Below are 14,791 nucleotides of genomic sequence, written 5' to 3' on the forward strand. Positions count from 1 at the left end.
CCTTTTCGCGCCGGACGAATTATGTAATATTGTCATGCCCTATGAAATATTCTGCAGGTGTTCCTACTGTCACACTGCACGTATGTTGTATTCACCCTTTACTGCTGCTCACATTACAGAGACTATAGATTCTGAAGATATTAACCCCTTTACATGCATGTTGTATACATGTGGTACATACCAGAATGACCCGACGCTTTTAATAAATGTATTCATTCTCTAGGTATTTTGTATTGCAAATAAATACATTAGTAATGTCAGAAAATCGGGAACAATACCTGAAACTAACAAACGACTCATCCGCACAAGAGACTCCAGCTCCGCAGTCAACGACTACACCCGTGCTACCCTCGGCACCGGCGATCAAGGCACGTGACAAGCACAAGATCTCGCTATTTTGCTTCGGTATTGCCGAGTGCATCATGGGAGGACTGTCAATTGCGTTTGCAATAGCGACACTCTCCCAAAACCGATATCTGCTCACGGGCACGTCGCAAGGATTATGGTCTGGGATTTTCATACTCGTCACCGGAATTCTAGGAATATGTGCTATGAAGAATCCTTCCGTTAACATGTACAAGGCCAACATGGTGCTAAGCATATTAACAGCTATAATCACCCCGATTGGCGCTGTGATATCGGGGTTCGCTGTGGTTTTCGAGTGGCGTCTGGTCACTCTGCACGCGTTGATAACTCTGATGCTTATTGGGGGTTTTATAATATCGATCATTCACTCAGCGTTTTGTTGCGCCGGTCTTAACGGGAAGAGAAACCATCCGGGTACCGTTGTGTATATTTCGCAGGCTCCTACCTCGCAACAAATCGGTGGAATTCCAAACGTCCAATACGTTGTTCCTGGAGGCGCCCCGTGAATACAGCAATATTACAACGCCTAGTTGATACAAACAGTAGTGCTTCACAATGTCCAAGCAGCGGCACCACCGCGGCCAGTATACGCGAATCAAGGACTATCCCTAAACAGGTAGTATCCCGGCGCGCAGTTTGTACCGCATGGTTAGGTGATAAAGTGTCAACAGCAACTCTTTGGAACAGATGACCTATATCTGCACGGACCTGAAACTGTGACGGATCGAGCCCGATAGCAAACAATTGCCCGAGATTAGCGGTCATTTATCACCTCCAACGAAATGGGTTGCATCTCTCAACTCCTACATAATCAATTCACCCACATAATTCAGAGACTACTCGACTCAAATCTATAACTGCAAACTATACTTATTCCACGGGTTCAACGTCAATGGGTTGCGAGTTCGAGTCCGAACGCGGTCGACACCAGGATTCTTTCCTAACTGTTGCAGAACGCATCTACGCACTTTGCACGCCTTGATAACCCTGATATTATTTGGCTGTTCCATAATATAGATACTTAACTCGGCGTTTTGTTGCGCTGGTATCGGCGGGCTGAGGAAACCTCCGGGTATACTGTTTGGTACATTCCGAAGTATCCAAACTCACAACAGATCAGCGGGATTCCAAACGAGCTTAAGCCAGGAGGTACACAGTCAGTGCGGCATCATTACAACGCGCAGTACATGCATCCACGAGGAGCGTTTTACCCGGTTCTAGCAGCGGTACCAACGGTGACAGTATGCCTATACACAAATCAAGGATTATCTCCACACGTGCAGTGCTCCGGCACACAATATGTGCCGCATGTGTAGAGGAACTGCAAACATGGACCCGAAACTTTTACACATCGATTCCACTCGAAAGAAATTGTCTGAGTAGTATTCTTATCATTATGTTCACGAAGAGGACGCATCTTGCAATTTTCGAATCTGCCACCGGCGATAGACTCAAGTCTGCGGCGTCCTGTTCAATTCATTTCTACGAAACATACCTTGCCCAGTATTTTGCAAATAAATCATCCCGAAAAGCATGATTCCGACACACCTCTTACATAAATCATTATTCCTCATACCTTCGAACTACATTTTCCCAGTAATTTTACTGTATGCATTTTCTAAAAACCAGCACAGTAATTAGGATCTATGCAGAGCATGAGCCGGCGTGTTTGCCACGAATGAACGATGAACATACGCACCAATGTTGCGTCAATGTAGCGAGAGAGATTCAAATGTAGTCAGAATTTAGCATGTTAATAAACAAGTCCGGTAGTAATTGATGTTACACTGGCCACATCAGTGTATTAGAGGTCAAACGTCACTGTTGCGTATTTTTGTTATAAAATACTGCATTGAAGAGACGCTAAATCGTCTTTTCTATGACTATGACACGGCGCAGTAGCAGTATCAAGTATTTCATCGGTTTCAACTTGAATGTGACAGCATTTGATATTGCAATGGGCTCGATCAAATCTGTCAGCATGACTGCTAACAAAATATCAATTTAGCTCCCGTAAGTTTACGATTAACAGAATTGAATGTAGAAGTAGATATACATTTTGTCGCACCAAGCTCGTCATATTACGAGCCGACGCTTGTCGCGTTTAATGCCATCGAATAAGCAGTAATAGTACCTATATTTCCACCTTCTCGACGTAAGCTTCAACAAATTGACTCGCCTCATGTGAGGAATTTCGCTGTTGCACGAAACCGCATGCATGATGCAATATGATGCATGCAAGTCGGTTGCTTCGATTGACGTCATGCGAATCACGTGGCTTGCCATTCACATCAACAATTTTGTCACGTATGTGAATATCACTCGTTTCAGCAGTATCGTTCTCGCTTTGTATTTGTCTTCACGGGCGAGGAATGAATGTCATTGACGGTGGTAAAGTTGGTTTTATCTGTTCTGGTAGTGCGGCAGTGAGTGTCATGGCGGAGAGCATAATCAGGGAAGCCATCTGAAAACGTAAAGTTGAGCCGTGGTAAATATATTCAGACATTGTTGCAGCCGAAAGAATATGCTATGCATAGTAGGTTGGAGGTAAGCATAGATGGTACACCTACAGTGCTGTGGTTGCGGTTCGTAACCGGTATACTAACCCGGGTAACACTTACGCTAACCTGTGAGCCCTCGGAATCCTAACATTTTCGCCGGGTCATAAAAACGAAAATCCATTGCAACACATATTTAATAAATTACTGTGGATCACTGGTGTTTAAATTGAGCTATTTAAAGACCTTCATGGAGGTGCAGAACTTCAATATACAATTGAATTGTATTTTCGCGTTGCAATGAACCCGAATATTTTCGGCTTGTCAACAAGAGGAGTTCGTGTGTACCATCGTAAACTAGCATATTGAACGCTCTCTTATTTGAGATCTCATTTCTTGCCTGTGACGTCATATTTCGAGATACGATTGTTGATATACAATGTTCTTTCCAATTCTCCACTAGTTGCTGACGATTACCCCTGACGAGTGTCATCCAAAAATATTTGGGTTCATTTCGATGCGAATATACTATTCAATTGTAAATTGAGCTATGCATAAACAAAGCTGTAAAAGGATACATCCATTCATATATGATTTCCACATAAACCCCAAATCTTGAGATGAATATCTATTGCAAATTAGAGTGACTTCTGCTATTTCCTCCCTGAAGGAAGTTCAGAAGTACGAGACTGCACCGTGGAAAGTGGCGTCGTATTTTTCTGCCGCGACGCATAGGCGTGAACCCAATTGCTTTCCAAATGAGCTTATAATTATTGGCGCAACTGTGACAATTCGACTACTGATCGCTCCTGATGGCATGTAACGGTAATCAATGATGCACGAGATGGCCGCATCATCACAAATCGTATGTATGAGTTCCGTGTGGGCTTCCAGGGAACCCCCCGATATTGAATCAGTGGTACCACTTCGGTACTCAGGAACACCAGTTAAGAATCATCGCTACAGTGACATTTGAGGCCGAGACAAGAATAGTGATATTGACAGCTGCTCACGATTTTTCGGGAACCCGGCGATGAAAGTGATGTGATCAATGGTGCCGCGCGATCGCATAAGACCCATCCAGAAAAAAGGGCGGATGTGTGAGCCTAAGCCTATTGTTTCTATATTAATTCTATCTCGCTGTAAGTGTAAAACAATGTATCTAACACTTGTCATTTTCCTTTTCACTGGTGACATAGCGCCGAAGTTGTAACGGCATGTTATGGGTTTCATTACAGGATCAAGTTTCAGGAAAGAAAGGCCATGGCTATTGCAACAGTGTAATCATAAAATTATAGCCACTACATAGCTATTTATCATTGCGCTCATTCGGGAATTAGTAATCCGACCGAATGCTCATACGCCAACTTGCGGTATAGCCCCTACGGCTGCGACTGTATGCTCATCGCAAAATGAAGTGAAACTGCTCACCGAGGTCAATCGACTCACCAGACTTTCATTATATACATGCTGCCACTGCGACCATTCATTCGCTAACGGTTGTTACTTCTCTATTATGCCATGAAACTGTTATGTAGTGTACTGTGTATATTAGGGATGGTGCGAACGTGAGGTTCGCGATCTGTGTATGAAATGAACCTCCGAAATCTAGAGGTTCACGTTCAATTCAATTACAATTTTACATACCATTATAACATCTGTGGCTGAAATTCTTTGCATTTCAACTTCGGACCACTTTATTATATGCATGGCGCTGGTGGTATAGGGAAAAATAAACACGAAACGGGCATGCACCTTCCCAATCTCAAAAATTGTACTAGCTTTATTACAAAAGTTTGCTCAAAACGTTCAGCTTTCCGTTTGTGAATATTCAGCGACTCTCCGCTGTGAGCTTAGCCAGCAATCGCACATCGTCGAGAACGAAATACACTATATGAAGGTAGCCTAGTCGGCGAATGATGATATTCAATAAAATAGATATATAGAATATGTATCCTTGTCTGATGTAAAAATCTAGCAGCCGTACGGGATCCATATTGAGTTGATATGTTTATGGTATAAAAAAATCCGTGCGATTGGGGTGTTGGCTACTATATAGGCCTAACTTGTTCGGGGGATATCAGTAGCAAGTATAGAAACCCGTTTTACACTCTGCTCAATATCAATGTAGCAATTGTCAGACGCCGAATACATTGACCGGTCTGGCCTAGTTCGTTGAGGCGTAAGCTTATATTCCCCTCTGACTCCTCGTCGAAATTGCTGGCAAAGCGACGGTAAATTTTATGGGATTATTAGATCATTTCGTTGCTCCAGTTGATAAATTTGGTGACGTTTGAAAAGTCAGCATGTACTTCATCATTGTGGCATAATGTTGTCGCTGGGTATAGTGTACAATAATATATAAGTTTAATGAAATATAGAGTCGGAATTAGCAATATGACGTCACATGGTCACATATGACGTCACAGGCGTTCACACGAACCTGAACCTTTTATGGGTTCGCACCATCTCTAGAATATACCTTGTATATATGTAGGCCTATTTAAATGTACACAGTAACTTATATGAATATTTGTTGCATTTGGTTATAATAAATGCATTCGCATTCTCTACGCAGATTGTTTGAAAATAAATAAAAAATGTCACAAAATCAGGAAAAATACCAAAAGCTTGAAACCAACTCATCCGCTGAAGAGCATCATGTTACACAGTCAACGGCTACACCCGTGCTACCGTCGGCACCGACCGTGAAGGCACGTGACAAACACAAGAACGTTCTATTCTGTCTTGGAATTACCGAGTGCCTCATGGGCGGACTCTCCCTGGTGTTTGCAATCGCAACACTTTTCATAGACAAGGGTACATATTCGCGCGGCAATGTGCATCACGCCCTCACGTATACGTCGCAAGGATTATGGGCTGGCATTTTCATACTCGTGACCGGAATTCTGGGAGTATGTGTTAAGAAGAATCCCTCTGTTAGCATGTACCGTGCCAACATGGTGCTAAGCATACTCACAGCGATTTTCGCCCCGATTGGTGTTGTGGTGTCGGGATTTGCAACTGCGGTATCTTTCCCGTTAACTTCCCTGGTCACCCTTCACATATTGATAACTTTGATGTTGTTTGGTGGTTTCATAATTTCGATTGTTCATTCGGCGTTCTGTTGCGCCGGTCTTTGCGGGCAGAGAAACTATCCAAGCACCGTTGTGTACATCCCACAGGTTCCTACCTCACAACAAATTGGCGGGATTCCAAACGTTCAACACGTTGTGCCAGCGGGTGCGCCGTCCATGCAGCATCATTATAACGCTCAGTCTATGCAACCAGGAGTGTATCACCAGGTTCAAGTCGCGGTACCACCGCAGACAGTATACACAAATCAAGGAATATCTCCGAACGCGCAACACTCGGATGCACAATCTGTGCCGCATGTGTAGATAAACAAGTGTCTGTACCCCTGCAAGAACAGATGATATACCTGTCATAATGCCATGTAACTGAAATTTTGGCAAAACGACTTTAACCTAAAACATTTGCGCGCGAAGTCTGGACCATGTCTGTCCGAGAAGATGAATCTCGCATTGTTAAAATATAGCATGGTAAATAACGCCTAAACTTCTGGTACTGCATTCCGCTATGCATTTGAGCAAAATATGCTTCCTTCCGAAATTTTGCAAATATATCGTCCCGAAAAGTCATGTTTGTGATGTAGAATTTGCAATGGGTATGCTTCCGGAAATATACTGCCTTCATAAATCACATTATTTGATACCTTTAGAATCGACCTCTAGATTAACTATGTAAATTAACTTACTGTATGTATTATTTCCTGCAAACTGAGGGCACAATACGAACATTTGATTTGGCGTGACAGGTGACGCAATGCTACTACGGTTTATTACATATCAAACAGATCATTTGGTAGTGCCGATTTAGCGTCGTAACATTCGTCAAGTTCAGGATGAAATTGGACGTGGCACAGCATCGTATCGAGAAAGACCAGGGGGCTACGATGCCGAGAAACGGAAAACGTTCACACGGGAAAACATTCGCCAGAGTTGCAGATATCTTCCGTCTCTATTTATTCTGGTGTCGGAAAATCAATTGTCGAATTAACAGGGCCCAATAGTATTGTATCCTAGGAATATATCACGGCTCGCATATTCCACGCTGCCCATCCCAATTTTCCTTCACGAAATTAGTTGTTAGTGTCAAGGGCAGCTTGCTATGTAATGGAGACTGCGGTGACAGATGTTATGCATCGATATTGCTGCTAGACATTGCGCATGTGTAATATGCATAATATATTGTAGAACGTACATTAATTTTTCATCAACGATGTCCGTATCTGACCCGTGGATCGTATGTTCGACACGCCTGCACCAGAGTGTAGAAGAGGATTGTCAAATTCCTCGATCGCGATGGTATTGATTGCTGAACGCAGGTATAGATCAAGAGGGTGATGTGATATAAGTGACAATTTTTCACGTTTACCTACTGGTTCTTACTTATTACCCTTGGATAGCCGACGACATAATAAAATTTGTGATTGTTTCCTATGTAACACGCGAGGCCGGACTCAACATCATGTAACATTGAAGAGTGCCGCGGGTGCAGTGAGCACATTGTGTTCAAAAATAATTTTTTTTCCTGATTCCAGCCATTCACTGATTAAATTGTCAGGTTGCCACAACAAAGGCTGCACACCAAATTTGGTTCAATTCTAACAAGTATAGGGCTCCGCGGATCCAATTAAAATTTTTAATTTATACGGGAAAATTGAAAATTAATTTTTTTTAAATTTTTCTGTCAACCCCATGAAATTGTTGAGCTGTCTTCAGAGACGATGCAAAAAAAATTTGACTCAATTCGGACTAGTAGAAGTGGAGTTATTGGAGTTTTTCGTTGATAATTCTCCAATTATCCTTGATTGGGGGTTAATCCGAGAATTATCAACGAAAAACTCGAATAACTCCGTTTCTACTGGTTGGAATTGACTCAAATTTCATTTGCATGGTCTTTGAAGACATCTCAACATTTCCATGGGGTTGAGAAAAAAATTTGAAAAAATTAATTTTTCAATTTTCCTGTATAAATTAAAAATTTTAATTGGATCCGCGGAGCCCTATACTTGTTAGAATTGAACCAAATTTGGTGTGCAGCCTTTGTTGTGGCAACCTGACAATTTAATCAGTGAATGGCTGGAATCAGAAAAAAAAAGTTATTTTTGAACAGCCCTAGAGCACAATCTTCCGAGTATACTCGAATCTAGCACTAGTTCTAATCGCTCGTGTCGAGCAATGACAGATGATTTTTCGTGTACCAAAATGATACGATCCTTGCCACTAAGAGCTATCAATTTGTCATTGAAATATATAAGCTCGATACTACTTCCCACTGCGGTAGTCTTGAGATCTTGATAGGTCATATAGCAAAGAGAGACAGGGGTCATATAGCAAAGAGAGAGAGAGAGAGAGAGTCTTTATTTTCAACCAAAATACATAGAAAAAACAGACGGCAACGATAGCGGTACAGAAAAAACGCATACACAGTATTCGGTATCAGATAGGAATGATCGATATGACCGTGGAGGTCAACTAGTCTGATCACACCAGCATCAAACAGGCACATACTTGACTCTATACAGTCAGGCTGTAACAAATGTTGGTTTAAAAACGAGAAGAAAAAAGAAAAAGTAAACGATGGTAGCAATCAATCAATCAATCAGGTTTAATAATAATTTCGTCGTTTCAAAACATCACAAGACTGCGACACAATGAAAAGATAGGAAGGTGTCGAAACAACTTGGAGTAACCTTTAAGATCAGACACCCGCCTTAGCCTAGGCGAAGTAAAGAAGAGGCATGCACAGTGAATGAAAAGTAATGCACAGAATATAAGACGCAAGCGACAAAGGGAGGGGCCATCTTTATCGAGGTCGATAAAGCAATGAAGCAATGTCTGAGCAGGGTAGGAAAACAGTGCTAATATAACGACAGAAGGTATCTCGTGGTAATTCATTCCAGATGATAGGTCCTGAGTAGTCGATAGATATCTTAGTTATGTTGCTATTGGGTGGGGGGAGGTATATATTTCCCTTTGATGAGGATTTCGTGTAATAGGAGTGGACATTTTTCGCAGGTATGAAAAAGTCATCAAACACAGGAGGCAAACTATTGGACAAATATTTGTGTATAACTTTTGATAATTCGAAGCGATATAGTTCGTCAACTTGCAAAATAGAAAACACGTAGTATCAAGCTGCGCATATTATTGGAAATGACATATAGCCTGAATACCTCGTGATCAGTTCACACCATTGTCACAATGTGCAATGTAAGATGTCGTAAACATAAAAGATATGCGTAAACTAGGAATTGCCAAGTTTTATGTATCAGTTCTACTGCGGCCACTGCCCAGAAAACTTCATAACTTCTTTACCGCATAAGTACGACTCACGTGCGTCCACGTCTTCCAACTACCACATGGCCTGACAAACAAGATCATCTCTCTATCAATTATCCCGGATCTGAAATGTGAAACAATATCTCGCCGGCTATATCCGACAGTCATCGAGCCTGTCCACATTCAAGTCGATATACAAACGATTTCTACAGAATCAATACTAGTTAGCCCGGTGGTTCTCAACCGGGGGTCCGCGAAGCATTTTCAGGGGTCCGCAAAGCCCCAAAATAGTCGATAACCTAATTTGTATTTTTTTAATTCGAAGATTACGAGGCCGTTTCGCTTCATTACTAGTAAAACTATAGAGCTCACATCAACAGAATGGCCATCTGAGATGAAATATCTTATCTTGCAGCCTCATTTTAACTGTTAAATTGCCAATAGCCTGCTGACACAAACATTCTGCTGTTTAAAGTTGTTTTGTTGGGGATTGTGGTAAAAAGTTGGATGAGTAAGGTCAATCACGGTGACTTCGAAATGTTTACAAAAATTCATTTTCTACTGTGATATACACACCCACGCGAGATAGTGTAATGGTTATGCGTCCGGCTTCTCGAGCGGTAGGTCGTGGGTTCGATCCCCGGCCGGGTCATACCAAAGACTCGAAAAATGGTATCCGCAGCTATCCTGCTAGGCGCTCAGCAATCACGGATAGCATGGAGGCGGGGGCGCAGACTAGATGACCTCATATGGCCGTATCGCAACTCCGTCGCCAAAGCATCTCGATGGTGCAGGCGAGAAAGAATATCATATCTCTCTCTCCATAATAACTTCAAGATAAGCTGCTAGTAGCTACATAGAATGACCAGGCTTGACGTATGTTCATTAAAGAAATTTGTTTGTCAATTTTGGTGCCATATTTGTTGCGATCATACCAAATGTGTCGTCGAAAGCGTTACGCGTTGTTATTACTTTCGCCACCTCCTGTATTTGTGGAAATGGATTTTTAGCACTCGTTCATATAAAATTGAAGGGGTGGATTTTCAAGACACGATCACGTATTTCAAGAATAGAAATGCAGTTGCAGAATTCACTTTGAAATAGTAGTCAACACAATTTCTAGATGAATAGTATATTATCTTATTTTCAAGAAAATTCATTTTGTTGCTGTTTCTCACTAAGTCTACAGTTATCATTTGCCAAAGTCAGGTGACGATTGCACGATAATTGAGCGAAATTTGAACTAAAACTTCGTGGGGGTCCGCGGGGTCAATGACGGTCCGAAAGGGGTCCGCGAAGACAAAAAGTTTGAGAACCACTGAGATAGCCCTTTAGTTTACCGGACCACGACTTGACCTATCGATCTCGCCATGCCACATGCCATCCTTTTTGTTACCTGTCCTTTTATATTATCTTCTTTTACTTTTTATTCAGTGTGCATGCATTATTCCTATTATTTTTTACATTGCCTAGGCCAGGTAGATGTCTGATTTCGAAGGCTACTCCAAGTCGTTTCGACACCTTCCTATCTTTCATTGTATAGCAGTCTTGTGGTGTATTTATATGATGAATTTTTTAAGCCATTAATTGAATTGAAATAGGCATCGCCTAAAAATGCTAAATTGTCTTCAATGTGTTGTAGAACCTGTAGAACATATTTTTGTGGTAGTATAAAAAGTACACCAGAACTTGCCAACCTTCCATACTCTTGAGACATCATATTGAGTGCTACCCGAATACGCGATTCGACACGAATCCTAATATTGGATTCAGAATCGAATCACTCTGGAACTCGATGTCGACCAGCCCAAGAAGTCTCAAGCCATAACAATTGCGTACACAAGAACGGGTGAATATGGTTTCCTAGTGGCCGCTCCCCATTTCTGAATAAACATTGTCGATATATAGATATAGTCGTATTCGCATATACCAGATGAATGCATCAATTCACAATCAAGTTAAACCTCTCTAGCAATATGGCGAAACGTAGGGGAGATGTGGTACCGATGGATCAAAAATTGCAAAATGATCTCTGGCCCTCAAATCTTCAGCCGAGAATAGCAGATCTTTTGCTGTCTCAACACTTCGATACAAGCTCTACCTATCGCAGACATTTACATGAATATCCGCCTTTTCAAAAAATATTTATAAACGTTTAAAATTTGTTGCTCGAACGTGTCATCAGTCCCCACCCGGTGGGTCCAAAGGCACATGACCATGGGACCTATGAAACATACGCTCAAAAACTCAAATTTGTTCACTTGTTTTGCTGTGTACTATAAGCTAAGCTACCGCAAGTCGATGAAGAATGTTTCGTTGCGACCTTCGAGAATAAAATAGATTATATCAACTCAAATGTTGGCATAAAATCTTGTTTTGATTTACGCTAAAATTTACAAAATTAATGCCACATACAAATTACCTGCAAATCTACATTTTCACTTTCAAATACCTCGTAATAGCGATAAAACACCACAGGTAACTATGATTTACAGCCTATATATATGTAGGCGTGTTTCTGTTGTTAAGTGATTAGTTGGTACATCTATTTTGCTTGATTTGGCCCTGGTACCATAGGTCCCCCACCCCATAAATATTGTAATTGACTTGAAAATTGTCCACTCGAGGATGGTTTTGATTAAAAAAATATGTGCCATTATATAGCCTGATACAAGCTCTATACTTCACATCAAAAATTATGGCGGGCTTGTTAGTCTGAAAGGTGATATAGAAAAATGCAAATGTCGATCCAAATTTACTTTACACCCCCTAAAACGTAAATCATTCGTCACAGACCCCATAACTCGCGCAGGTCGAATTTTTGTGCATGTGAGGAAAGATTCTGCCAGCATGCAATTGTTGACAAATTCACGGAGTGTAATCATGGAATTATCATGGAAAATTTTTCAAGTATTTTCGGTCCCAGTGATCCATCGGTACCACATCTCCCCTATGTGCATTGCGCAATCATTAAAGGGCTGCAATCGAAGGCCGAAAAGGCCGCATATGGCTCGCGAGCCACACTTTGCCGACCCCGGGGCTGTGGTATATACGTTTGGTAAAATATGCATTGGTTTTGAATCATGGTATTGTAAATAAATTTAAATGCAATATATATGTAGCTCGAGCTTTGCTGTAGTCATGTAATCCATAAAGAAAATATATTAAAAGGGTCGACTAAATTCCACGCACGGCGCGTCGGCGTGAATTCGTAACTGCCACGGTGTTGTTCTCATAGATTACCACGTGCACGAAGCGGCGTATCAACTACGTCAGCAACATTCGAAGCGCCAGAACTACGGATGAATGATCCACCAACGCTTGTAAGCTGATGATTCCTTGCCATGACCTAGTTTCATTCGAGCTATTAACCTAATTCCATGAGAGCCAGCTGTCGCACTGCGCCGCAGGGTATACTGATTTAGAAGGGTGTTGTAGTATTGGGAAATGTGCGGATAGCAGCTTGTATCTGAGTGGTTATAACGTTCTCGCGCCGCAGCGGCAGGTGAAAGAGTGCTAACAATACAGTACAGCGTAAGTACAGTGATAGCCGGACTACAGATGAGTCTCTCATCTGCAGCGTGGTGATCTGTGGTAGTTATGTGTGACTTGGAAGGCCAGATATATTTCGCACAGCAAGAGCCTAAGCTCATCTAAAGGCGCCAGGCGATGTGTGTTTCGTTATCGACAAAACATATCAAATCAAAGAGCGTGGGGCTGCACGAGATGTCAATCTTTTCGTATGGTACTGTACTGTAGGGGAGATGTGGTACCGATGGATCACTGGGACCGGAAATACTTTAAAAATTCTCTATGATAATCCAATGATTACACTCCGTGATCTTGTCTACAATTGCATGCTGGCAAAATCTTTCCTCACATACAAAAAATTTCGACGAGCGTGAGCTATGGGGTCTCTGGGTTTTCTGTTTTGGACGGTGTAAAGTAAATTTCGATCGACCCATACATTTTTCTTTGTAACCTTCAACAAGAACAAACCAACAATCATTTTTAATGTTAAGTGTGGGGCTTGTATCAGGCTATATAATGGCACCTAAAGCGAAACGTGATTTTATGGCAACATTTGAGTTATTCTATTTTTTGACGGTTGCGACCAAACATTCTTCTTTGGCTTGCTGTAGCTTAGATTATTATACTGAGCAAGAAAAGTTGTCACATCTGAGTTTTTGAGAGTATGACTCACACGCCCCAGGGTCGTGTGCCATTGGACCCACCAGGTGGGGACCGATGACACGTTCGAACAACAAAATTTGAACGTCCATAAATATTTCTTTTAAAAAACGGATATTCATGTATATGTGCGCGATAGGTAGAGCTTGTATCAAAGTGCTGAACCAGCAAAAGATCTGCTGTTTTCGGCTGAACATTTTGGGGCCAGCATTAATTTTCCAATTTTTGATCCATCGGTACCACATCTCCCCTACATCTATTGTGCCTCGAATGTTTGTTGCGACGTAAACGCAAACATTTAAGGAGAGGAATGAGGATAGCTCAAACCTATTGCGGGATCTGCTGGATGTAATCTGCTCACATTCACTAAGCTATTGGAAAGCTCTCAACTAGTGTGACCATACGTCCTCCTTTAGGAGGATTTGTTCTCCTTTTCGGGTTTTTGAAAATGCCCTCCGAGGACGCTTAAATGTGCTCCTTTTTGAGATTTTGTCCCCTTTTTAAAGAATCATGGGCATATGTATGGCAAAATTCGACTGAGATGCCGTACAACAGCACCGAAGTGACGCTCCGGCGGGTATTTCGGAAGTTGAGTGAAGGGAAAAACTGTATTTTGGGCACCAAGCGAGAAAGTTGACCTCTTTTTTTCTAGTACTACGAAGTGGAAAATATTTACCATTTTTACAGGATTTTCGACCGGTATCCTCCTTTCCCCAATTCCAAAATATGGTAACCCTATCTCAACCCAATCCACTTATTGAAACTACTTACTGGAATACTATAGAGACCTTCATTTCTAATTCCACATGAAGGACTTTTGAGATGTCCCCTAGAAATAACTATGTCTACATGTTATTATAACGTATAACTTTACGGCATGGCTAGAAATAACTATGTCTACATGTTATTATAAGGTAAAACTTTACGGCATTACTAGAAATAACTATGTCTACATGTTATTTTTACGTATAACTTTACGGCATTACTGATACTTTTGGGTTACCATATTATGGAAATCTGAAAAGAGGACACTTTTTCAAAATTTTCAGACTTGCAATACCGGAGGTTAGTTTTTCGCACTTCTTGGTCGGTTGACTAAAGAAAAGATCATTTCCGGATCACCTCCCAAAATAACCGCCGGAGCGTTACTACAGTGCTGATTTACTGTATCGCAGTCGAATGTTGCCCTATATTTGAACCGAATTCTCAAAATTCTCCGTGGACACTTTCAGAAAATTCAAAAAAGAGGACATATATCCTCTTTAAAGATGAAGTATGGTTCGTAACCAGACATGGGATGATTACTTCATGAATGTAATCGATTGCGATTACAAATAATTCTGAATCTCGCGATTACGATTACGATTA

The 14,791-nt window shown here is 41.5% G+C and overlaps 1 protein-coding gene across 1 annotated transcript; it reads left to right on the plus strand.

Annotated features, from left to right (window-relative positions):
- The first annotated feature begins 217 nt into the window (after positions 1-217).
- LOC145436532 (uncharacterized) lies at positions 218-6,526 on the plus strand. The gene is made up of 2 exons (XM_080313895.1): positions 218-868; positions 5,464-6,526. The coding sequence occupies exons 1-2, from the start codon at positions 255-257 to the stop codon at positions 6,263-6,265; spliced, it is 1,416 nt and encodes a 471-aa protein (XP_080170021.1). The 5' UTR covers positions 218-254; the 3' UTR covers positions 6,266-6,526.
- The last annotated feature ends 8,265 nt before the right edge of the window (positions 6,527-14,791 follow it).

Source organism: Botryllus schlosseri, chromosome 3, assembly GCF_051294905.1.
Source record: "Botryllus schlosseri isolate E-star chromosome 3, Bs_hap1, whole genome shotgun sequence".
Lineage (NCBI taxonomy): Eukaryota > Metazoa > Chordata > Ascidiacea > Stolidobranchia > Styelidae > Botryllus > Botryllus schlosseri.